The 27040-nt window shown below is 40.2% G+C and overlaps 1 protein-coding gene across 1 annotated transcript in view; it reads right to left on the bottom strand.

Moving 5' to 3' along the window:
* The window catches only part of LOC124709111 (GTP-binding protein 128up), a 44053-nt gene that overhangs the window by 4796 nt on the left and 12217 nt on the right, over positions 1–27040 (bottom strand). The window contains exons 6-7 of the mRNA XM_047240767.1: positions 14665–14794; positions 7471–7593 (exon numbers count right to left, since the gene is read on the bottom strand). Of these exons, the coding sequence (XP_047096723.1) occupies positions 7471–7593; positions 14665–14794 (253 nt within the window). The remainder of the gene's footprint in view (positions 1–7470; positions 7594–14664; positions 14795–27040) is intronic.

Genomic DNA, 27040 nt, shown 5'->3' with positions numbered 1-27040 from the left:
GCTGGATCACATCAGCTTATTAAGTCTGTGAGCAAGATAAGTAGGACTCAATACCTGCAACTATGTACAGTGGAGCAGCACTATTGCAATTGGTTCTCAAAATTGTGAAAGTCGGCATGATACATGTATGTTGTGGAAGGTTCAATTGTAAACTGTCATGCATGAAAGATAACACTTCCAACAAAAGGTTTCACAGGCATTTGCGGAGTGAAAAAGAGACTGGGGACAATAGCTATTTTCAGTATAGGAGACATTTCCCCGACAAATGTGGTTTTACTGACACTGTAAATGGTCCTGGGATGGTTCCTCATAGTTCTGTCCTTTTTCAAAATTTTAAGGCTCACATCAATGCAGAGTACTGAAATGTGAAATTGATAAAATATGTTTGCATGTACGTTAACAAGGAAGACAGTACATAAATATTTCGGAGGCAGTATAACTGACCATAAAATGTAAACTTTCATGGCCAGAAATGTCACACATAATAAAATGTTCCAGGCTATTATGCAGTGGTCAAATGGATGGGGGGCCCCTTCAGCCCACTTATAGCGAACTTCTTTATGGAAAAATTCGAGGAGCAGGCTTTGGAAACTGCGAAAGAGAAACCGAATCTTTGGTTCTGTTACATCGATGATACATTTGTTTTGTGTCAGGATGGCAACGAGGAACTGGATCGTTTTCACAACACCTGAACGAGATCAATCCAAAGATTCAGTTTACCAAAGAGGAGGTTGCAAGCAGAAGATTAAATTTTCTTGATGTGCTAATTTTCAAGATAGAAGATTGTAGCTTGGGCCACACGGTTTACCGAAAACCGACGCAGACAGACCGTTTACCTACACCGGGATTCGAACCACCACCCACAAGAAAAGTGAGGCATAAAAAAAAAGTTGGCAGGCAAAACAAGGAAAATCTGCGAACCAGAGCTGCTTGGTGCAGAATTAAAACATCTCACCAATGCATTGCTCAAGAATGGTTATTCATTTGCTGAGGTGGAAAGAGCGCTAAGACCACCATGTAGAGATCATAGCGATGCTCAAGCGCTGCTGAAATCGAAAGTTTTCCTGCCATTCATTAAGGACATCAATGACCTCATAGGAAAAATCTTGAAAAAGTAGAAGATTGCAGTAATCTACAGGGAGCGGTAAGGGTGAGGAGAGATACAGACTTGGGGGAGAGGTTCTGTGATGTGCCTAAGTATTTGAAGAGGGACAGGAGATCCTACTGCTTTCTCAAATAGGATCACTATGGCTGCAGGCTGTAGGTGGATGAATCTGACAGCTGGTACTCTGCACTTTGTAAGCACAATGGGGGGGCGGGGGGGGGGGGGGGGGAGCCTTGTCTGCAGATAGCGTTATAAGGTTAGGATCAGATTTTAGGTGGTGGACTACAGTTCTTTTTGTGTATTTAAGGGTGGTTTCTATGTTGAGGGATTTGGGGAACGATGCAACCTTCGAGGTTAGGAAATTCTGGAAAGTTAACAGGGGGTGGTTCATGGTTGGATGGAGGAGTGAACAGTCAGGCAGTGTTCAATATTGGTTTTGGACTGAGTCTGACTGGTAAGGTTGGTGGTAAAAAAAAAAGAAAAGTGTTTCCATTGTATGGACCAAGAGAAGGAGAGAAGGTCTCTAGCAAGTCTAGCGTAACTGAATTTGGGTGTGGGGCAAAAGGGAAGGCCTTTAGAAAATAATGATACTTCAGTGGGACTTAGGCTTTTGGAGGACAGGTTCATGACTGTGTTTCAGGTCTGTTTAGGTTCTGGATTCTCTATGGCGATGGGACTGAATTTCTGACAGTGAGGTAACTGTAGGAGGTCTGCAAAACAGGGTTTTTGGCCATGATAGGATGCGTGTGATGTTTGAAGGCTCTTTTAAATATGTGGATGATAGCAGTTCAAGGCGGAAGGAGGAGATGAACAAGTTGGAGAGTTTCTTGAGGTGTCATTGTGCACACTGCTCATGTTCCTGGACCACAAGAGTTTCCATCTGGATGGAGTACAGGAATTTAGGATTGGAGAGGAGGCATTGCAGGCAACTTTGAGCCTGATGTACATGGTTTTGCATGGCTACGTTGGTTAGGGCTATGGACAGTCAGAATTTGAACACACGACATCATTGTGGAAGGAGGGGTTGCAGCCAGATATGAAAATTCCATGAACTAGGCAACAATTCAGAAACACTGATTAAAATTCTTCTGGGTATTATGCCACATCATTGCTAAAAACTAACAACAATAATAAACTACAACCGACGTTTCGGCTGAATTGCAATGGCCTTCCTCGGGGCATGACTGGTTTTGCATGCGGATAGGTGCTTCTATTTATTACAGACTATCGATGTCTGATGTCACTGTTGTAAAACTTTTAATTGGCCCTCTAATATGATTGGCTGGTCATGATGTAAGGGAAGATGGAAAGAAAGAGGCTATTCATGGATGTCCATGTCGTCAACGATTGGTAACTGTCTGCCAATCAGCATTCGGCTTCTGGTTGGCAAGTTTCCTCCTGGTAAGTGCGGAAGTGGACTGACAGTTGCTCTACAGCTGTTTGTGCAGATGTGTCTGTGTCCCGTGTAGCTTCTGCCCTGCAACCGCGCTGTTTGGCGGACAGTTACCAATCGTTGACGACATGGACATCCACGAATAGACTCTTTCTTTCCATCTTCCCTTATGTCATGACCAGCCCATCATATTAGAGGGCCAATTAAAAGCTTTACAACGGTGACGTCGGACATCGATAGTCTGTAATAAACAGAAGCACCTATCCCCATGCAAAACAGTCGTGCCCTGAGGAAGGCCATTGCAATTCAGCCAAAACATCGGTTTTTGTTTATTTTTGTTGTTAGTTTCTAGCAATGACGCGGCATAAAACCCAGAAGAATTTTGATCACTATGACACCGGCCAGAAGCCTACGTTCTTAATTCAGGAATGGTACATGGGACTGGGTTCTGGCTAAGGATAGGGAAACTTTTATGTATTGAGAAAGATTGAAGTTATTACAGAGAAACACATATGTTTGTCAGCTAGCTAAAGTTGGTATTATGCACACATTTTGTAACATCGCAGTTTTAGATGAGGGTATTTTGAATTGTGGTAGCATAAGGTAACAACAGAGGTCAGGCCTGAAATATCTTGCTTCAATGCTGCCAACATCAACAAGCAATTGCGCAGTAGCAATCACCAAATGATTCGTACAATCTTCTTTGCTTTGGGTTGTGTGTTGCTCATTCATTTCTTTTCTGATTTTGAAATCAGTGAGGAGAAGCATCCTGATTCATCATGATGTTTGAGACTGACTCTTATGACACCAGAAAGGATCATCGATCCCTATGACCATTTGTTAGTTCTGCTTTTGCACAATAACGAAATGTAGGCTATAGACAACTTATAGGGTAGTTAACCAAAGCTTCAATACCACTAAAAGTTTGGTAGATTGTGTATTCCTTGATCCACAATATGTAAGGGACAAAAGTGATAAATTATGGTTTTTCATAATTCCTATCAGTGAATTAAACTGTATGGTTCACTTATATACCGAATCAGCATCATTTAAATTATTTCAGATCATTTACCTGTAATTAGTTATAAAACCTGATGATGTAATCTGTCATAAATTTCAGAAAAATTTATAATTTCATTCACGTGATTCCATTATTGCATTCCCACAGAAATGTTAGGAGAAATATCTATGTTGTAATGAAACCAATAATTAATAGTAAAATTTATTAATTTCAACTTATGTAAAAAAAGACTTTTTGAACATTTATCTGTCATCTGATGCACTTAATGTGATTTCTGCCCTTTATGTATCATGTAAATAATGAAAAACCAATTAGATAAGTTGTAATTAACTTTTTCACCAACAGTGCTCGAACATTCTGATGTAAACACTATTGATTTTCAGTCATTTTGGTACTACAAAATTATCCTACAGAACTGTAATCTGAAATTCCATTTTGGCATTTTGTACTGTACCTCAGTTAATGTTCAGAGAACATCGAATGTGAAATCAAAATATAATTAATGATTTTATTATAAGTATTGTAAATGTAACTTCATAACCAAATTTCTGCACAAGTCAAAAGAACAATATTTAGAAATGTATTCAGAATGAATCATGATTTATTGTCTTTAGAACCTTACGCACAGTTTGTTGCAAATCATTAACTTTTCATTATAAAATCAGTAAATGTAATTGTTTTTGACAATGGGCCAAAGAACATACATTGTTAAGAGAAGGTATATATTGTGCGATGCAAAGCACTTTAAGTCCATCACAGTTTGGCCAATGTAATGACGCAAAGTCTGTAATAGCTGCTGTGTGAATATCTTTGTAACTGCTTTCAGAAAATACATCTGTTGTTAAATGGATTCCTCTGCATGTTGGAAAATGTTATTTTAACACCCAAGTTTGAAATCCAGGCAAATCACCAATATGCAACCCCTAATGGACTTTATTGGTGGAGGAGATTCGATGGTTCATAACTAAATATTCCACTACAAAAACTACATCACTCTCATACTACAATGAATCTCTCATAATGAGAAGTATTTTAGCCTGGACTGCAGTTGGAGTAACGTTAGGCTGCCAGCCTTGCAAGAGGGTGGCAGGGCTTGTTTCCCCCCACTGCACTTCTTCCCCTGGGCAATTTTAAGTTCTCATTTGTTTATGCGCCCACACAACTGCCACTTTATAATGTTCAGCGAACTGGTCAACGAATTTTGATGTAGCTGAGAGTCTTCCTGTGAAGCATAAAGAGTTATTTTCAGTTTTAATTTTACCCTAAGTATCCTACAATTATATCTGTGTCAATTGATTATGAATATTCAAGAAAGGGCTCTGCAACACGCTAATCAGGGATTATGTGTTACAGATTTGAGATCAGTGTTTTCTGTAATGCTCAACATGGGAGGGAAAAAGATAAAGAGAAGCACTTTGTACAATAGTGAGAAAATGCTCTCCTTGTTAACAGAAATAATTGTGAAAGCTTAAGTAGAGCCGAAAGAAGAAAACAAGAAAAGTCTATTTCAGGGAAAAACAAAGAGGAACTGTTATAAGTTTTTACAGAAGTGAACATTCTGGTCAAAAAGCTATTTATTCTCACTTTTATAATTTTTATCTCTAATATCTTTTTTGTGGCAATCCATTTTACAGCACTGAGGCTTTGTCCTTGGGAATGTAGTGTGCAACATTTCAAAATTACACATGTGCTCATTTGTAAAGAAAAAAGTTCTAATTTCGCCAAAAATAGATGATGCATTTTCAGGTCCCCACAATCATGAGTGCTTCTACAACTGGTTCCACTTTGAAGTTCATTTAGAAAATGGCCAAAAGGTGTATCTAAACAGAAAACTTAAGTGCTCAATGCAATGAAAACTACGCTTCTCTACAATCAAAAAAAGGAAAAGAGAAGTGGACACTGGTATATGGCCAAGCATTAAGAAATAATATGCATTAGGCAGAGGACATACAGTTACACCCAAATAACATGGAGTGCAGCTGCCTTTCTATTCTTCTCCACGAAGACCAGAGCCCAAAGATGGTTGCAGAATTAAGAACAGTAAATCATTATGTAAATTCTATCTTCCAATTTGTGGGCAAGTCTTTAGGGTAACTTGAAGATGATCAAGAACACTTAAAGAGGCCTGACTTGGTCAGTTTCCATTTATGATGCAAGAGCTTATTATAGTTATGTAGGTGTTTATCCAAGTATCAGAGCCATTACGTCTGCGGAGTATTCGAAGAAAAGCTGCCAGAACACTGTAAATGTCAAACACAGGGACAAGTAGGTGGAGATACGGACCACTTAACATGAGATGTTCAATAAATTGTCCAATTTTAGCACGCATTTCATGTCTGATTCTACATACAATCTTTTCCTCACTACCCACTAATAATACACCAGCTTCCACTTCTTATAACGAAGTGACAGTCATCCACAAGCCATTCAACTTCTGTTAGAAGCACAGGCATACTGCTATCTTATGTAAGTCTTTTTAATAGTTCACTTTTTTTCCCTAAACCCTTGCATTTCTAAATTTCTCCCATTGTTATTTAATTTTGTATGTTTTATTACATACTGAAAGACTGCTTATTATTCATGCCTTAGGTTTTGCTTAAAAACTGGATATATTAAAATGCTCTTGGATGTGTGTTGGAGATGGGAAAAAGCAAACGGTTAAAATGTATACCGATACTTAAATTATGAGTAAATGCTATTTTTTGGTATTTGTTTGGTCTCTTAAAAGATGTGTTTTTTATTTTTACTAATAACTGAGTAAAAAAACTAATAAAGCAATTATCCAGAGCAGCAGTGCTAAATTTTTTCACTTTTAAATGTTTTTTAAAAAAGAATTAACTTCTATTCATAAAATATCATAGAAAATGGGAAACGCAATCAGTGCTATTTTAACAATAATGCCAACAAAAATTAGCAATAAACACATGGCATATGCACAGGTACAGCATCGCTGATACAATAGTATCCCTGTTGCTGCATGTTGTGAGTTAATGTATGCATGTTCACACTGTGCAAAAGACTTATCCGCACTTTGTCTTTATGGTAGTTTCTTGCTGTTGTCACCAGACATCTGTCGTATTTCAGAATGGCACCAAACCTAGACTGGAAACATTTTTACCAAGTGACACTGTAATGAAGTTTGCCACAAAAGATTAAAGACCTGTGTGCCATTTCTATGAAATAATAAAAGAGGAAGGAAATTATGGTAACTGCAATAACTTAAAAATAATTCATCCATAGTATACAATATAAGTAAAAATTAGCTAATCTGCTGCCTGTGTCTACATAATATACCTTTATCTGCTTGTAGCCCTTGAAAACGGACAAATGAACATGAAAAACAGAATTCTTCAACCTCAGTTTTCACCCTTTAGGCCACACGAATAAGGGAGAGATCCCCAATTACAACATAATTTTTGAACAGAGTCTCAAAAAATTAGAATCAATCAGAGAAAACTGGTGATTTTTTGTATTATTCAACCACTTATCTTTTTCCGAGAAAAGAAGTGAACGGTTGATGGACTAAATTTTCTTTTACTTGCCTATTTAATCTAATATTTTTGGTTCTGTGTGTCTTGAAACTGAGAGAGTCAAACTATTTCAAGCTTTGTTTTATTTCAACATTTATCACAAGAAATAAAAAGCATAAAAAACTGAAAATTGGTTATTTCAGAAACATGTTATTCTGAGTGATCTTAACTAGCACGTTAACCTGGCGCGGAAAAAAAAAAAAAATCACTGAAGACCGGTTGTTTCAGCAATAACCACCATCCATAATATGTACACACATGTACTCTATTGCTTCCTATTTATGAGACAAAAATAATTACTATGAATGCTGAGACAACTGCACTGCTTCTGTTTAATGTTCTGAATGTAATCTACACCTCTAGTGGTGAATTACTCTAAAAATATAATTTATACTCAATTGTTGCAATTCTGCAAACTTACTATTTAAATTCTTTCGCTATTGAGCGATGAAGCTTGTTGCAGAAGTCTTCCACACTGCGTCTGTCAGAGTGAAGTACAACAGGTGACTCGTAGTCAGGAAGCTGCCCTTTAGGTTTTGTGTATCTGTAACACATTAAAGTAACACTGGTCAGTACAATGAATTAACCTTGGTCTAGTCAGCATCTTTTGACCATTATGTTTGATTTAGAAAACAGAGATAACTATTTGACTGAGACACTCATAAATTTATCAACTGCTTCAAATGGTGAGAGAACAATGTCCATATTTAATGATGAGTGATGCAGTAATTTTTCGTTACACCATACTGAAGCAAGGAAACACTTACTGATTGCTCAAGTACAAGGTATGAAATAAACTTCATTTAGAAAATTTTAGAGCATTTAGAGGAGATAAAAATGAATTTTTTTTATGGAACAAATATTTCATAGGGGCATCATTTCCTCACTAGGGTTGCGGGAATATTTTGACACTGCTGATAGTCAGAGATGGTGTTCAAACTGATGACTGTTGTTTTAGAGGTGTTGGTGAAAGTGTTGCCCATTTACATTAATGCAGATCTGAAATTTGTATGTTAGTGGTCATCTAAAATATTCAAAACAACCAAGTGTTTCTAAATAATGGCTGCAGCTTCATCCATACAGGCAACCAGCCCTTCTGGAACTTCTACCGGTGTCTTGTAAAGGTTCCATCTGAACTCCCCCCCTCCTCCCGTCCTCCCCAGATGTAGGCAGCACAGAAATGATACACCTGTGATATTTTTGTCATGTAAAAAACAATATGTTTATCTCCTCTAAAACTTAGTATATGTAATTTTTGACACACTCTTTACTGATAACTGAAAAAGTGAAATAATGCTCTCTCCACTGGCAAAACATTCTGCATTGGTCTCACATTGGGATATCCGGGACAGGACTGCCAAGGGGGAGGTTACCATGAGAAGACTGAATAACCATGAATGGGCAGCAGTCTACACGAGTAGAAGTGTGGAAAGTCAGAAGTTTGAACTTGATAGGTAAGCTTTGTCAAATGAGAAATGTAAAGATTCAGTTTAAATGTAGTGGGAGAGCAGTGAGGTGAAAACTTCTATTTCTTGTGTCTTTCTCCTGCAGCGGTGCAGGGGGCAGCATCGTTATGAACGGATTTTTCGTGGTTAATTTAAGGGGTGGCCAGATGCCATTCTTATCACAACCCTGTTACCTCTTAGGACAGAAGGTGCGTAGCCCAAATGTCTGTGTGTACAGTTATTCATGCGAAAGTGAGCAAAAATTTTCTAAATGTTGGTGCATTGTGTAACCGAGATTGGACAGGGGTACCAGCCCAGTATTCACCTGGTAGGATGTGGGAAACCACCTAAAAACCACATACAGGCTGGCTGGCAAACCGACCCTCATTGTTAATCTGCGGGGCAGATTCAATCTAGGGCCAGCTCATCTCCCCATCCTGAAAGAGGCACTTTAAGGTGCACAGCTATCCAGGCGAGTAGATCAGTGAAGTGAAATGGAAAGAAGATAATTATTTCTGGTCACACAAATATAGGGTAACATCTATAGCAGTAGAAAATGGTATAACTGGAGTAGGATTCATTACTTATGGGAAGGTAGGGTAGTGAGTGAGTTATTTCGAACAATTCAGTGATAAGACTGTTCTCATCAGAATCGACAGCAAACCAATGCCAACAAAAACAACTGTTCAGATATACATGCCAACATCACAAGCAGAAGATGAAGACACAACGGAAGTATATGAATGTTAAACACATATTTCAGAACATAAAGGGAGATGAAAATCGGATAATCATGGGTGACAAATTCGGTAGTAGGGGAAAGAACTGAAGACAGAGTTCTGTATGTGGGCTTGGTAATAGGAATGAGACAGGACTTCTGCAGTAATCTTCAACTCGTAATAGTGAATACACTGTTGAAAAATCTCAAGGGGAGGTGATAAACTTGCAAAAGGCCTGAAGACGCATGAAGATGCCATTTTATTACAATGTGGTGTAACAGAGATACTAATATCAGATACTGGATTATGAGGCATACTCAGGAGCAGATATAGACACAGCCCACAATTTAGTAACGATGAGAAGTAGGCTTAAGGTTAAGAGAATCACCAGTTCTATAATGTGATTATGGATACCATGGCAGCAGTTCTCTGGAAGAGCAATGGATACCTCTAACAAGAGAAATCACAGAAGTTGGACAGATAAATACAGGTACAAGGAATGTAAAAACCACCTTGGGTAAACAGAGAAAATACTTCAACTGATGGATGGAAGAAGGAAATACAAAAATGCTCACAGGAAATTGGTTTGAATACAGCAATTTAAAACAGAAATTAAATAAATAAAAAGCATAGGGAAAGCTAAGGTGAAGTGGCTGCAGGATTTTGAAAATGCTCATTTGGAACGACAGACTCGGATAGAGAAAAGTCAAAACAACCTTCCGTGAAATTAAAAGCAAAGGAGTCAACATTGAAGAGCACAAGAGGAATTCCACCATTAAATGCAGGGGAGGAGCTGACTGATGACATTACAGTAGAAGACTCAGGGTGTCAATACTGATGACATAGTTGATTCAATATTAATGAGAGTTTAACAGAGCTTTAGAAGACTTGCAGTCAAGCAAGGTGGAAGGCATAGGTAACATTTCTTCAGAATTTCTGAAAATCTATGAGACTAGAGATGTACCATCCACTTTTGGAAAATTATCATCCACCCAATGCCAAAGATGGCAAGTGCAGATAAGTGTGAGAAATAACCCCCAAATTAGCTTAACAGTTCATGAATCAAAGTTGCTGATACAAATAATGTACAGAAGAATGGAAATGAAAACTGAGGATCTGTTCATGACAATCATTTTCACTTTGGGAAAGATAAAGGCTCTAGAGGCAGTTCTGATGTTGTACTTGATAGCTCAAGAAAGATTTAAGAAAAATCAAGGGCAAGTTCACTGGATTTCTCAATCTAGAAATACCATGAAAGAATGTAAAGTGGTGCAAGATGTTCGAGATTCTCAAAAAAATCATTATAAGCTATTGGGGAAGACAGATAATATACAATATGTGTTAAGTCAAACAATGGAAAATCCAGGATGGAATGTAACAATATTATGAGAAGGAAAGTTGCTGCTCACCATATAGTGGAGATGCTGAGTTGCAGGTAGGCACAACAAAGAGAGTTTCACACTTAAAGCTTTCGCCCAATGACCTTTGCCAACAATAGACACACACACACACACACACACACACACACACACACAAACACAACTCACACATGCAACTCAGCATCTCTCTATGTGGTGAGTAGCAACTTTCCTTCTCATAATATTGGTACAATATATGTAAGAACTGGCAAGGAACAATAGGAATCTAAGATCAAGAATGAAGTGCTTAGCTTAAAATGGGGGTAAGACAAGGATTCAGCCTTTGTGTTCTACTGTTCAAAGGTACATCAAAGAAGCAATGGTGGAACTAATAGATACGTTCAGGTGTGGGATCAAAATTCAAGGGGAAAAGGTATGAATGACAGGATTCACTAATGAGATTGCTAACCTCAGTGGAAGCGAGAGAACATCACACGACATATTGCATGGAATGAACAGTCTATTGGGCACAAAATATGGACTGAGTGTGAACCGAACAAAGACAAAAATGATGACAGTTGCAGAGATGAGATTAATGAGGAACTTAAACATCAAAATTGCGGGCCACAAAGTAGACAAAGTTAAGGAATTCTCCTACCTTGGAAGCAAATTAACTTATGACAGACAAAGCAAGAAGAACCAAAAAAGCAGCCTAGAACAGAAAAAAACCGGCATTTCTGGCCAAAACAAGTCTCCTAGTATCAAACATTGACCTCGAGGAAGAAATTTCTGACAATGTATATCTGGAGCACAGCATTTCATGGAAGTGGAGCATGCATTATGGGAGAAGTTGAGAAGAAAAGAATCTAAACATTCAAAGTGTGGCACTATAGAAGTATATTGAATATTAGGTGGACTGATAAGATAAGGAATGAAGGGGTTCTCCACAGAATCAGCAAAGAGAGTAATACACAGAGAACACTGACAAGAAGAAGGGACGGGATGTTAGGATGTGTTACGACATCAAGAAACAACTTCCATGGTACAAGAGGGAATTGCAGAGGAAAAGACTGCAAGGAGAGACTGAGACTGGAATACATCCAACAAATAACTGAGGACACTGGGTGTAAATGCTACTATAAAATGAAGAAGTTGGCACTAGAGAAAAGTCACGGTGAGCTGCATCAGACCAGTCAGATGGCTTTGAAAGTGGGGGACTGCTAGTCATATGAAGCACAGAACCATATAGTTATCTCAACAACTCCCACTCTCCACATAGTAAGGCACAGAACACTTCAGTCTACACCTTACAAATACTACGTTTTGGTGGAACTGGACCACACCGAGCACAAAAGAATTTGATTATGATACATAACAAATAAAAATGAAGAACCTTTATCCACTCACCTACAGATTAAGTATGCGCACCCTCTACAGATCTGAAAGTTGCTTCAGCTTAGCTCTTTTTCTAATTTTAGAGCAAACATTGTGCTAATATAAAGAGAATACAAGGTGTACAACTTTGCTTCTGCCATTTTCTCCCCAACATTTGAGGCTTTAATGAAATAAATTGGTTACACATGTATCATTCAAAGTATTTTTCATAGCTGGCCACTACTTTCTCCTATCTTTTGGGCAGGTACGAATACCGTGTTGAAAAAATTGTTCATGTTTTGAAGCGATCCACGAACCGATCCAATTTGTGACTTCTTCATGAGATCAGAAGTGTTGGTCAGCCAGGTCATGTACCATTGATCTGAACAGGTGATAATCAGAGGGAGCAATGTCTGGAGAATATGGCGGGTGGGGTAGGACTTCCCATTTTAACGTTTTGACCTCTTTTGCAATGGGGTGTAGAGCGTTGTCCCGCTGCAAAATCACTTTATCATGCCTCTTGCTGTATTGCGGCCGTTTGTCTTTTAATGGTCTGCTCAAACGCATTAATTGCGTTTGATAATGACCACCTGTGATTGTTTCACTTGGTTTTAACACCTCATAGTACATGATGCCGTGCTGGTCCCACCAAATGCAGAGCATGATCTTTGAGCTGTGAATATTTGGTTCGGCCATCAACAAAGAACCATGGCCGAGATATCCCCATGATTTTTTGCATTTAGGGTTATCATAATGAACCCATTTTTTGTCCCCGGTCACAATGAGATGCAGAAATCCATTCTGTTTTTGTCTCTGAAGCAACTGTTCACGAACACACAAACGCCGTTCAATCTTCATCTTCGAAAACATTCTCTCTTCCAACACTATGCCGGTCTACGACGTTAAATCACCATTCTTGAAGCATTGAAACCACTCACGACACATTCTTTCAGTAACAGCATCCTTACCATACATACTTGAGAGCATTCGATGAGACTCAGCTGCTGTTTTCTTCATATTGAAACAAAACAGCAACACCACCTGCAAATGACGAGAATTAGGCTCCTAAACTGACCTTTTATTTATTTATTTATTTTTTTTTTCAATCAAGAACAACTTTATGATGCAGACACAAATCGACTAATGTTTGAATGAGGTTATGTTGACCGAGGTCCAAGCTAACTGCCTGATGTCTGTGATCTGTTTCTTTCGACAGCTACTTACCGTTGTCACCACCTATCAGCAAACGGTGGAAGCAAAGTTCTACACCTTGCAAAAGCTTGAGAAGTTATGTTACTTTTGTATCTTTCAGAGTGTGATTCCACCACCCATCATCCAGCTACAGACTATCATAATTTTTGTTTGATTTTAGGATATATTTTTTAAAATTAAATGGCAAGAGTCCACCCAAGCACAATTGAAGTGCTCTTTCTTATCCTTTAATTGTTCATTATTACACTTACACCTGTTTTACCCAAATTTTATTTTGTGTTGGTAACCAGGTACAAAATTTTGGGTTCTTTTTAATAGAATATCATATACAAAGTGTTTATAAACTAGTTATACAAAAGTAACCTTTCATTGTGCACAAGATAAATAACTTACGGAATTGTTTGATATAGCACTAACTGCAGTATATCTTCAATTTTTATTTACATATGTTCAATGTGACTACCTTTTATAACATGGCAAATGTCCCATCTGTAATAAGTTTCCTGCCACATATTATGAAGCAAGTCTTGATGTACGGTGGCAACTGCCAGTGTTAGCTGTTCTCGCAGCTCGTCGGCATTTCCTGGAAGCGGAGGAACAAACACACTGTCCAACACTGAAGTCCACTGTGGTTAAATCAAATGATCATGGCATCCAGGATATTGTTCGACTATGTCCAATCCAAGTCAGCATATTCCTACAGAGATACGTAACAGCTTGAGGGTGATGAAGTGGTGGAATGCGATTTTGCTGGGAAATAAATTCTGTGCCCATATCCTGTTGTAATAGAGGCATTAAATAGCATGCGCAGGTATGGCAGGACAGCTACAGTTGACTTGGCAAATATAAAGGTCCATAAATTTTGTTATTGCTTACAGCACAAAATTCATTTATATTAGGTGAGTCCCTTAAATGTTTGATTATGTGATGTAGTTTCTGCTCAACCTACATCAAAACATTATGCTGATTCACTTTACTGCAGGTATGGAAGGTGGCTTCATCACTGAACACAATTTTATTAAGAAAATCTTTTTCAGTCTGAATTTTCTACACAAAATTCGGCTTGTTTTCTTCATTACTTTTTTCTTAAAGCCTGAAACAGTTCCAATTTGTAGGGGTTGAGTAACAGGCTTTTCTGTAATACCTTCCACACCGTAATATCAGGCGTATTCAATTCTAAGCTGCCGTGTCTCATTGATTTATCTGGACCATGAATGTAACACTTGCTCAATTGCAGTGGATTAGGATCATGAAACCATAAACAACACAGTGTGCACTCTGCACCATAATACAATTCCATGATGACTGTCAAAAGAACTCATTCGTGCATGCCACCTAGCCAGAATGTTGGGAACTGACAGTGTTAGGTGGGAATATAACTTGAAAATGTATTGCAATCAGCACTGTATCAGACGTTTCTGAGGGTTATTGATCCTTTTCACAATTAAAGGTTACTTATAAACACCCTGTATATGCAATATCCTAAGGAGCCCAAGGTGTTACTTACATTCGCACTAACTTCAAGTATTCCCACATTTTCTCAAGCAGATCATCAAAGTTCCACCTATGATGAGCAGATATTGGCACACAATGAGGTATTTTGTAGATGATGTCCAACTCTTCAATGCTGATCTGGTCTGAAACAAATGATACACATTATATACAATTTGTGAAAATAATCTGAAGACTAAAAATAGCTCATAAAAAACAAATGTTACTGTATATTTACTATTGCGAGATAGCGTAATTACAGCAAACTGTATGTGTGTGTTTCCACATATGTGGGAATATACTTACCCACTCAAGGGTAAGGCATATTATTTAGTGTAGAAATATGACACTATGAAACTTGGTATGGACTCTGATTTAAAAAAACATTAATGTTTCAGTAACATATCACCTTTACACACAATTAAGAATCAACATGCTGACAATTTGTTTAATTGTATCAAACTGTTACTCAAAAGCAGTTTTTTTAGTCGTCTGGGCTTGTGGTACTCCAAAGCCGTGACAGCTAACTAATAACATAAACAAAGAGCATCAACAAATAAATAATCCCATAACTGTACATTTGCTCTGTAATATGCCACACATGCAGGTAATTAACACAAATATGATAATAAATTCAAACTTTATGAATTCATGAGACTTTAAAAAAAGTGCCACTTCCCTATACACAAATATTCCGCACGTCCAGGGCTTCGCTGCGATGGAGCACTTCCTTTCACGCCGATCACCTGCCACCCTACTTAAAACCTCTTTCCTCATTACCTTAGCCAGCTTCATCCTGACCCACAACTTCTTCATTTTCGAAGGCCAGACATACCAACAACTAAAGGGAACAGCCATGGGTACCAGGATGGCCCCCTCGTACGCCAACCTATTTATGGGTCGCTTAGAGGAAGCCTTCTTGGTTACCCAAGCCTGCCAACCCAAAGTTTGGTACAGATTTATTGATGACAGCTTCATGATCTGGACCCACAGTGAAGAAGAACTCCAGAATTTCCTCTCCAACCTCAACTCCTTTGGTTCCATCAGATTCACCTGGTCCTACTCCAAATCCCATGCCACTTCCTTGACGTTGACCTCCACCTGTCCAATGGCCAGCTTCACACGTCCGTCCACATCAAATCCACCAACAAACAACAGCACCTCCATTATGACAGCTTCCACCCATTCCACATCAAACGGTCCCTTCCCTACAGCCTAGGTCTTCGTGGCAAACGAATCTGCTCCAGTCCGGAAGCCCTGAACCATTACACCAACAACCTGAAAACAGCTTTCGCATCCCGCAACTACCCTCCCGACCTGGTACAGAAGCAAATAACCAGAGCCACTTCCTCATCCCCTCAAACCCAGAACCTCCCACAGAAGAACCACAAAAGTGCCCCACTTGTGACAGGATACTTTCCGGGACTGGATCAGACCCTGAATGTGGCTCTCCAGCAGGGATACGACTTCCTCAAATCCTGCCCTGAAATGAGATCCATCCTCCATGAAATCCTCCCCACTCCACCAAGAGTGTCTTTCCGCCGTCCACCTAACCTTCGTAACCTGTTAGTTCGTCCCTATGAAATCCCCAAACCACCTTCCCTACCCTCTGGCTCCTACCCTTGTAACCGCCCCCAGTGTAAAACCTGTCCCATGCACCCTCCCACCACCACCTACTCCAGTCCCGTAACCCAGAAGGTGTACACGATCAAAGGCAGAGCCACATGTGAAAGCACCCACGTGATTTACCAACTGACCTGCCTACACTGTGAAGCTTTCTATGTGGGAATGACCAGCAACAAACTGTCCATTCGCATGAATGGACACAGGCAGACAGTGTTTGTTGGTAATGAGGATCACCCTGTGGCTAAACATGCCTTGGTGCACGGCCAGCACATCTTGGCACAGTGTTACACCATCTGGGTTATCTGGATACTTCCCACTAACACCAACCTGTCAGAACTCCGGAGATGGGAACTTGCCCTTCAGTATATCCTCTCTTCTCGTTACCCGCCAGGCCTCAACCTCCACTAATTTCAAGTTGCCGCCGCTAATACCTCACCTGTAATTCAACAACATCTTGGCCTATGGACTTCCGCCTCGACTGACATCTCTGCCCAAACTCTTTGCCTTTACAAATGTCTGCTTGTGTCTGTGTATGTGCAGATGGATATGTGTGTGTATGCGAGTGTATACCTGTCCTTTTTTCCCCCTAAGGTAAGTCTTTCTGCTCCCGGGATTGGAATGACTCCTTACCCTCTCCCTTAAAACCCACATCCTTTCGTCTTTCCCTCTCCTTCCCTCTTTCCTGATGAAGCAACCGTTGGCTGCGAAAGCTAGAATTTTGTGTGTATGTTTGTGTGTCTATCAACCTGCCAGTGCTTTCGTTTGGTAATGATGGAAGAAGCAATCTGGGTGATGGGGGGAGGAGGAGGCTGGGGCAGGGAGGGGAGAGATAGCAAGCAGGATAGGGGTGAAGGACTCTATAAAGTGCTGCTTGTGGGAGCATACAAAGGTTGATGTGAAGAGAGTGTAGGGCAGCTAGGTAGGTAAATGCAGTCGGCAGGTTAGACAGAGGGCAGGGGGGGGGGGGGGGGGCAGCAGGAAAGGAGAAAAGTCAAAAGATTTTGGTGCATTGGTGCATAGAGGGCTGTGTAGAGCTGTAGAGGGAACAGGAATGGGGACGGTTGGGCGTAGGACAATGATTAACGAAGAGTGAAACCAGAACGCTTACAGGAACGTATGATATAATGAAGGGAGAGTTCCTACCTGTGCAATTCAGAAAACATGGCGTTAGTTGGAAGGATTCAGACAGCACAATATTCTCGTGCATACCTACACAACCCCTGCTCCCAACCCCCTCCTCAGTGCTCATATCCCTGTAACAGACATAGATGCAAGACCTGGCTCAGACATACTTCCACCACCACCTACTCGAGGTGGGAACAAGCATCACCTATCTCATCAGAGGCAGGGCTACCTGTGTAAACAGTCATGTGATCTACAAGCTAAGCTGCAACCACTGTGCTGAGTTCTACGTGGGCATGACAACAAACAAGCAGTCCGTCCCTATGAACGGCCACTGACAAACTGCGGCCAAGTAACAGATGGACCACCAAGTTTCTGAGCATGCTGCACAGAACACATCGATGACTGCTTCACAGCCTGTACCCAGTTTTCTGAATCACACAGGTGGGAACTCTTCCGGTAGTAGATACTATGTTCCCGTAACCCTCCTGGCCTCAATCTTCTTTACTCATTGTCCTACACCCACTTTTCCCTCCCTGTTCCTGCATGTGTGTGTGTGTGTGTGTGTGTGTGTGTGTGTGTGTGTGTGTGTGTGTGTGTGTGTGTTGTCTAATTACGATGAAGGCCTTTATGGGCAAAAGCTTACTTGTTTTTGTGCCTATCTGTTACTCAACGTCTCTGCTATGTGACTAGAAGCATTCTATCTTTTAATGGTAATGTAATTACTCCATCCTGGATTTTCCATTGTTTGATTCTGCCTACTGGCTTTTCTTCAACACTGTTGTTTCCCTTTGTTACTATTTTGTAATGTATTACTATACTCAGTGTCCATCCTTCTTTCTCTTCTTTTCTGTTTCATTTGGCAGCTTATAAACTGCACCGCATACTCTACTTATGAGCCACACTGTATCAACTACCTTGGCCGAGTACAACAGACGGCTACAAGACTGTGCTGACTGTTGGTGCAGTATCTTGTGTCCCACACTACTCCTGCCAATTTCATCAATCCTAGACCTGCAAACTGATTACTCTTCCTGCGTCAATCTTGCGAATTTTTGTATTGTTTTCTGTATCTTCCTGTGCCACATAAACTTACACCTCATCATAATAACCACTCCCTACACTCCTTCTCCTCTCTTATTCCAGTTTACACATACTGACTTCACCTAATCTAGTCACATCTGCTGTCCCCCTTCTTCACACTTATGTACCTAAAGACTTCAACCCACATTACAATGTTTTTATTTAGCCTAGTTTTTCTTTGATATCATTGTGTTTTAACAGCAATTTCATTGGTTTTCGCCTTTCAGTTTCGGCCTACTCTCTCAGATTTCATCTTGTTTCCCCATACTTCATCCGCTTTGTCGTTTTTATGATTTTTCCCGGTGTATTTTCGTGAATTTTTTGCATGTATTTCTACATTATTTATGTGTTTTGCACGTTTTTATCCTTCACCATGGATCCTTGCTCCCTCCATCTGTGCCAATATAGAAAAGTTTACTCATTTCTAGCCAGAACCCAGCCCCACATACTATTCCTGCGTTGTTGCTTGGCTCATGGAATCCTCCCAAATGGCCTTACCATCAAATTACTCACCTCTGGCTGCAACCTCTCCTTCCACAATGACCTCTATCTGCTCAGATTCTACCAGTACTTAACCCTCACCAACGCAGTCCTGCAACACCATGTAATTAGGCCCAAGCCTCCTTGCAATATCTCCTCTCCATCAGTAAAATTCTCCTGCTATAAATCTGAAAATCGTGGATCCCATAGAACTGAAACACAGTCATGAACCTTTCCTCCAAAAGTCTTATTCTCACAGAGGAGTATCAGTCCTTTTCAAAGGTCTTGCCTTTTGCTCCACTCCCAAATTCAATCATGCAGGACTGGTTAAAGACATCCTCTCCTTCTCCCGGTCCAGACAGTGGAAACACTTTTTCACCGCCAACCCTACCATTCAGACTCAGCCAAAGATAAATGTTGAACCCTGCCTGACTCCATTCACTCCTCTATCCAACTGTGATCCAACTGCCCCTAATCACAACCTCCTGTTAACCAGAATTTCTTAACCTTGAATCTTGTCTCACCATCATTCATCCCTCAACACGAAAGCCAACCTTCCATCTGCAGAAAGAACCACAAACCACGCCTAAAAACTGGTCCCAAATTTATGATCCTACCCAATGGCAAAGGCTCCACCACTGTTGTTTTCAACTGCAAGGATTACCTGGCAGGAGTCCACCAGCTGTCAGATTCATCTACCTACAAATCCTACCACAGTGACCCCATTTCAGAAATCCAGCAGGATCTCCAGTCTCTCCTCACATCCTTAGGCCTATCCCAGAACCTTTCCCATAAGCCTGTCCCTTTCCTCACCCCTACCACTCCTCATACTCCTATCTTCTACATACTTCCTAAGTCCATAAACAAAACCACCCAGGATGCCCTATTGTGGCTGATTACTATGCTCCCAATGAGAGAAACTCTGCTCTCGTAGACCAACACCTTCAGTCTATTACCCAACCTTCCCTCCTATATAAAAGATACCAGCCATTTCCTCCACCGACTCACCATAGTTCCTGTTCCTTTACCACATGGTGCCCTGCTTGTTACTATTGATGTCACCACCCTTTACACTAAGGTCCCTAATGCCTATGGCCTTGCCACTACTGAACACCACGTTTCCCAGGGCCTGACAGATTCCAAACCTATAACCTCCTTCCTGATTGCCATGACCAACTATATCCTTACCCACAATTATTTCTCCTTTGAAGACATCACTTACAAGCAAATCCAGGGTTCAGCCAAGGGCACCCGCATGGCACCTTCCTATGCCTACCTAATAATGTGCTTCAGAATCTTTTATAACCACCCAGAATCCCAAACCCCTCACCTACTTCAGATTCACTGATGGCATCTTTGTGACTTGGATTGAGGGTGAGGACACCCTATCCACATTCCTCGAGAACCTCACCACCTTCTCACCCATTTCCTTCACCTGGTCCTCCTCAGCTTAACAACCACCTTCCTCAATGTTGATCTCCACCTCGAAGATGGTTACATCAATACTTCCATCCCTATCAAACCTACCAACCATCAGCAATGCCTCCACTTTGATAGCTGCCACCCATTCCATACCAAGAAGTTGCTTCCATACAGCCTTGCCACCCTTGACTGTCACATCTGTGATAACGAGCAATCCCTCTCGAAATATACCAAGGGTCTCACTGAGGCCTTCACGACCCTAATTACCCTACCAACCTTGTACAAAAACAGAGCCTTATCCCTCCAGTCAACCCCCACCACCCAAAGTCCCACTCTCTGGCCACAGAGGAGCATTCCCCTCATGGCTCAGTACCATGAAGGACTGGGGCAACAGAATCACATTCTACGCCAGAGTCTGGACTACCTCTCACTGTGCTCTTAAATGAGGGATGCCCTACCCGCTGTCCTTCCTACCCCTCCCACAGTAGTATTCTGCTGCCCAACGAACCTAAACAATATCTTTGTCCATCCCAAAGCAGCCCCTGCTCCCAAACTCTTACCTCAGGGCTCATATCCCTGTAATAGGTCTAGGTGAAAGACATGTCCCATACATCCTTCACCCCCTCTCCCCCACCACCATCACGCCATCAGAGGCAGGGCTACCTTTGAAACCAGTTACGTGATGCACAAGCTAAGCTGCAACCACTGTGTTGCATTCTACGTGGGCATGACAACCAACAAGCTGTGTGTCCTGTAATGGATCGTAAATGGTGAAAAAATCTGACTCAGGTGCAGCGAATTATTAATGTCGAGAGTAGTATAAACTGCCTGCGAGAACTGGATGTTCCGTGCTACGGGCGCATCTCTCTGGAATAAGTAACCAAATATGTATATCTGAGGACTCTGTGTGAAGCAATTACAGAGATCGGACGTGTTTTATGTTGGAGAGATTTTGCTATTATTGTACTATGCTATTAAGCTCCATTGTGAATGTTTAGTTAGTCCATGGCACAATAAACAAATTGGAGAAAATAATATGCATTCAAGGTGTGTATTTATCAATTTATAAAAGATTTATCGTTGTCAGGAGAAAGAAAACTGGCGTTCTACGGATCGGAGCATGGAATGTCAGATCCCTTAATCGGGCAGGTAGGTCAGAAAATTTAAAAAGGGAAATGGAGAGGTTACAGTTAGATATAGTGGGAATTAGTGAAGTTCGGTGGCAGGAGGAACAAGACTTCTGGTCAGGTGACTACAGGGTTATAAACACCAAATCAAATAGGGGTAATGCAGGAGTAGGTTTAATAATGAATAGGAAAATAGGAATGCGGGTAAGCTACTACAAACAGCATAGTGAACGCATTATTGTGGCCAAGATAGATACGAAGCCTACACCTACTACAGTAGTACAAGTTAATACGCCAACTAGCTCTGCAGATGACGAAGAAATTGAAGAAATGTATGATGAAATAAAAGAAATTATTCAGATAGTGAAGGGAGACGAAAATTTAATAGTCATGGGTGACTGGAATTCGAGTGTAGGAAAAGGGAGAGAAGGAAACATAGTAGGTGAATATGGATTGGGGCTAAGAAATAAAAGAGGAAGCCGCCTGGTAGAATATTGCACAGAGCACAACATAATCATAGCTAACACCTGGTTTAAGAATCATGAAAGAAGGTTGTATACATGGAAGAACCCTGGAGATACTAAAAGGTATCAAATAGATCATATAATGGTAAGACAGAGATTTAGGAACCAGGTTTTAAATTGTAAGACATTTCCAGGGGCAGATGTGGACTCTGACCACAATCTATTGGTTATGACCTGTAGATTAAAACTGAAGAAACTGCAAAAAGGTGGGAATTCAAGGAGATGGGACCTGGATAAACTGAAAGAACCAGAGGTTGTACAGAGTATCAGGGAGAGCATAAGGGAACAATTGACACGAATGGGGGAAAGAAATACAGTAGAAGAAGAATGGGTAGCTTTGAGGGATGAAGTAGTGAAGGCAGCAGAGGATCAAGTAGGTAAAAAGACGAGGGCTAGTAGAAATCCTTGGGTAACAGAAGAAATATTGAATTTAATTGATGAAAGGAGAAAATATAAAAATGCAGTAAATGAAGCAGACAAAAAGGAATACAAACGTCTCAAAAATGATATCGACAGGAAGTGCAAAATGGCTAAGCAGGGATGGCTAGAGGACAAATGTAAGGATGCAGAGGCTTATCTCACTAGGGGTAAGACAGATACTGCCTACAGGAAAATTAAAGAGACCTTTGGAGATAAGAGAACTACTTGTATGAATATCAAGAGCTCAGATGGAAACCCAGTTCTAAGCAAAGAAGGGAAAGCAGAAAGGTGGAAGGAGTATATAGAGGGTCTATACAAGGGCGATGTACTTGAGGACAATATTATGGAAATGGAAGAGGATGTAGATGAAGATGAAATGGGAGATACGATACTGCGTGAAGAGTTTGACAGAGCAATGAAAGACCTGAGTTGAAACAAGGCCCCGGGAGTAGACAACATTCCATTGGAACTACTGACGGCCTTGGGAGAGCCAGTCCTGACAAAACTCTACCATCTGGTGAGCAAGATGTATGAAACAGGCGAAATACCCTCAGAAGAATATAATAATTCCAATCCCAAAAAAAGCAGGTGTTGACAGATGTGAAAATTACCGAACAATCAGTTTAATAAGCCACAGCTGCAAAATACTAACATGAATTCTTTGCAGACGAATGGAAAAACTAGTAGAAGCCGACCTCGGGGAAGATCAGTTTGGATTCCGTAGAAACACTGGAACACGTGAGGCAATACTGACCCTACGACTTATCTTAGAAGAAAGATTAAGGAAAGGCAAACTTATGTTTCTAGCATTTGTAGACTTAGAGAAAGCTTTTGACAATGTTGACTGGAATACTCTCTTTCAAATTCTAAAGGTGGCAGGGGTAAAATACAGGGAGCGAAAGGCTATTTACAATTTGTACAAAAACCAGATGACAGTTATAAGAGTCGAGGGGTATGAAACGGAAGCAGTGGTTGGGAAGGCAGTGAGACAGGGTTGTAGCCTATCCCCGATGTTATTCAATCTGTATATTGAGCAAGCAGTAAAGGAAACAAAACAAAAATTCGGAGTAGGTATTAAAGTCCATGGAGAAGAAATAAAAACTTTGAGGTTCGCCGATGACATTGTAATTCTGTCAGAGACAGCAAAGGACTTGGAAGAGCAGTTGAAAGGAATGGACAGTGTCTTGAAAGGAGGATATAAGATGAACATCAACAAAAGCAAAAACGAGGATAATGGAATGTAGTCGAATTAAATCGGGTGATGCTGAGGGAATTAGATTAGGAAATGAGACACAAAGTAGTAAAGGAGTTTTGCTATTTCGGGAGCAAAATAACTGATGATGGTCGAAGTAGAGAGGATATAAAATGTAGACTGACAATGGCAAGGAAAGCGTTTCTGAAGAAGAGAAATTTATTAACATCGAGTATAGATTTAAGTGTCAGGAAGTCATTTCTGAAAGTATTTGTATGGAGTGTAGCCATGTATGGAAGTGAAACATGGGCGATAAATAGTTTGGACAAGAAGAGAATAGAAGCTTTCGAAATGTGGTGCTACAGAAGAATGCTGAAGATTAGATGGGTAGATCACGTAACTAATGAGGAAGTATTGAATAGGATTGGGGAGAAGAGAAGTTTGAGGCACAACTTGACTACAAGAAGGGATCGGTTGGTAGGACATGTTCTGAGGCATCAAGGGATCACCAATTTAGTATTGGAGGGCAACGTGGAGGGTAAAAATCGTAGAGGGAGACCAAGAGATGAATACACTAAGCAAATTCAGAAGGATGTAGATTGCAGTAGGTACTGGGAGATGAAGAGGCTTGCACAGGATAGAGTAGCATGGAGAGCTGCATCAAACCAGTTTCAGGACTGAAGACCACAACAACAACAAAAGATTTGACAAACATTCTTCAGATATCACCTGACGTAGATCGATCGGAGGTGCAGTGTGGAATGATAGTGTGAGCTGGCATCTTTTCACGGTCAATATACTTCGAGAGAATATCTCAGAAGCAATAAACTTTTCGTTGATAAAAAAAGTTGGACACATCAAACCATACGCATCATACAACATAGCACCTCGTTGTACCGAATGATCTTTGTAGCGAAATAAACATTTTAGAGATTTCAGGTGGAGCAGTTCCGACGAGGAGTATCAGTAAGATCGACGCTGCGGGACGTATATCTAGCTCTACTGTTGTATTTAAAACCTAAGACTTCTATTCTTTAGCTTTTAAAAGACTGAAGCTAGAACCTAAATAAAACCACTGGAAATCATCACTAAAAATACCAAAAATAAATAAGAAGTGGAGAATTTTCTTCAGCAAATTTCTTAAATAAATAAATTAAATTAAAATATATTAAAGTCTGCACGAATGGCTATCGACAAACTGTGACCAAGAAACAGCTGGACCACCAATTGCTGAGCAATACTGCACAATGCGCTTCATTTTAATAACTGCTTCACAGCCTGTGCCACCTGGATCCTTCCTACCAACACTAGCTTTTCTGAAATGCACAGGTGGGAATCCTCCTCACAGTATAGCCTATGTTCCCACAAACCCCCTCTGGCCTCAACCTTCATTAGTCATTGTCCTACACCCATCTATCACTTTTCCTGTTCCCACTCCAGCACTACACAGCCCTCTATTCCACTGAAGCACCCACAGTCTATTTACTTCTCTCCTTTCACACTGCCACCCCCCTTCCCTTCCCTGTGCCCTCCGTTTAACCTCCTGAATGTGTTTTCACCTGGAAAAAAGTGTATTTTTAACCAGGCATTTTTTATTGTCTGTGTATGCACCCAGAAGAAACAACAGACAACCTTGATTAATTAAATGAACAAATAATGATTAAAGCCAATGAACCTAATTCGCCAACTGAAGAACAGCAACACAATTTGTATAAAATATTACTGAAATATAGAAGTATTTTTTCTGATAAACCAGGGGTGATTGTGAATATGTTTGCCAACTTAAGATAATAGATAATGAACTACTCTTTTGCTGTATACAGTTCCAATAAGTTTACGACCAGCTGCAAATGTATAAATAAACAATATGGTGGAAAATAACATAACAGAAAGCAGTCTGAGTGTGTACAGTAAGCTTTTACTAGTAGTAAAGAGGTGTAAGCTTAGTTTTCAACGCACAAACACTTAACAAACATATAAAAACATAAAGGGCTACACCTGCTGATGAGGTGTTGGCTAAATTTGAACAAGGGGGGTACTTAAGTTTAATGGATTTGACTGGCAGTTATTGGCAGATAAAACCATGTGAAAATTCATGAAAATATATGTCATTCTTATTCGATGGGAATCAATTTAGAGTATTAACTTTTGCACTGAACATTTATGTTTTAGTGTTATACAAGCTATACATGAAGACCCAGGGAAAGAATTATTACAAAAGTTAATTATTATGTACATGATATATTACTTGTGTCCAAGACGTGGGAATAACACTGCGTATTGTTAAGTAAAACATTACACAAGTTTAGTGAAAAGGACATACAATTAAGTTATTCAAATGGCATTCTGGAAGAGAACAACTAAAATTTTTAGGACATCTATTACAAACCCATGGGATAAGACTGGATAGAGAAAGAATGACATCAAAAACTGTCCTGAACCAAAAAATGTAAAACAATTGCACTCTCTCTTGGAAAGAGCTAGATTTTGTTGTCACTACATACAGCTTCAACTGACAAATGACCCCAGATTATCATTATTATTAAAGCAAAGATCCAAGTGGATATGGGATGAAGGAGCATCAGAGGCATTTCATAATATTAAGCAGGCAGAAGTAGATGCGTCCATACAAAACCACTCAATAATGAATGAAGCCATTACGTTAGCAACAGATGCTTCCAAATATGGAGTATCTTGTGAGCTATGTCAAGGTGAATTGAATACTGAGTTCAGAGATCATAAGACAATAACTTTCATCAGCAGAACTCTCAACAAACATGAATTTAATTATATGGCTACAGAGAAGGAATTATTAACTGTTGTGGAGCATACAAAAGTTTCAAATGCTGATTTGGGGCTCCAAGAACATAACACAGAGATCATCTGGCTTTGGCTTTCCTTATAGAAAGTAGATTGTTACATAGTTGGTTAATGTGGTGGGTATTATTCTTACAAGAGCATCCAGCAGAAATATGAGTAAATTACATTAAAAGGTTCAGAAAATACATTACCAGATGCATTGTTGCTACTACCACTAGGCATGGATGAAATAATGAGAACTGGAGGATCGGGATTTATGTTTTCTGTTCCCTGTCATGGGAGACTAACAGACTTTCCTTCTCATCCCACCCAGTAAGTCTCCATGACCCAAGGTTCTGGGCAACTTTTCCAAACTCTCCCCATTTCCTAACACTGACCAGTTCTTTTCTTTCACCTCTCTTACTTCCCCTTGAATCCTCCTGCCGGGAAAAGGAGCCCCAGAAAGCTAGCAGATTTAAATACCTTTATATATGTGTTCTCCTGCCACTGGTTGGTGAACAGATTTTTTTATCCACCCAATTACAAACCAAGTGGTTATTAGCTCATAATAAGGACTTAATACACCCAAACACATGT

The sequence above is a fragment of the Schistocerca piceifrons genome, chromosome 1 (assembly GCF_021461385.2).
Source record: "Schistocerca piceifrons isolate TAMUIC-IGC-003096 chromosome 1, iqSchPice1.1, whole genome shotgun sequence".
Lineage (NCBI taxonomy): Eukaryota > Metazoa > Arthropoda > Insecta > Orthoptera > Acrididae > Schistocerca > Schistocerca piceifrons.
Note: the sequence above shows the minus strand (reverse complement) of the source record. Positions and strands in the feature narration are given on the sequence as shown.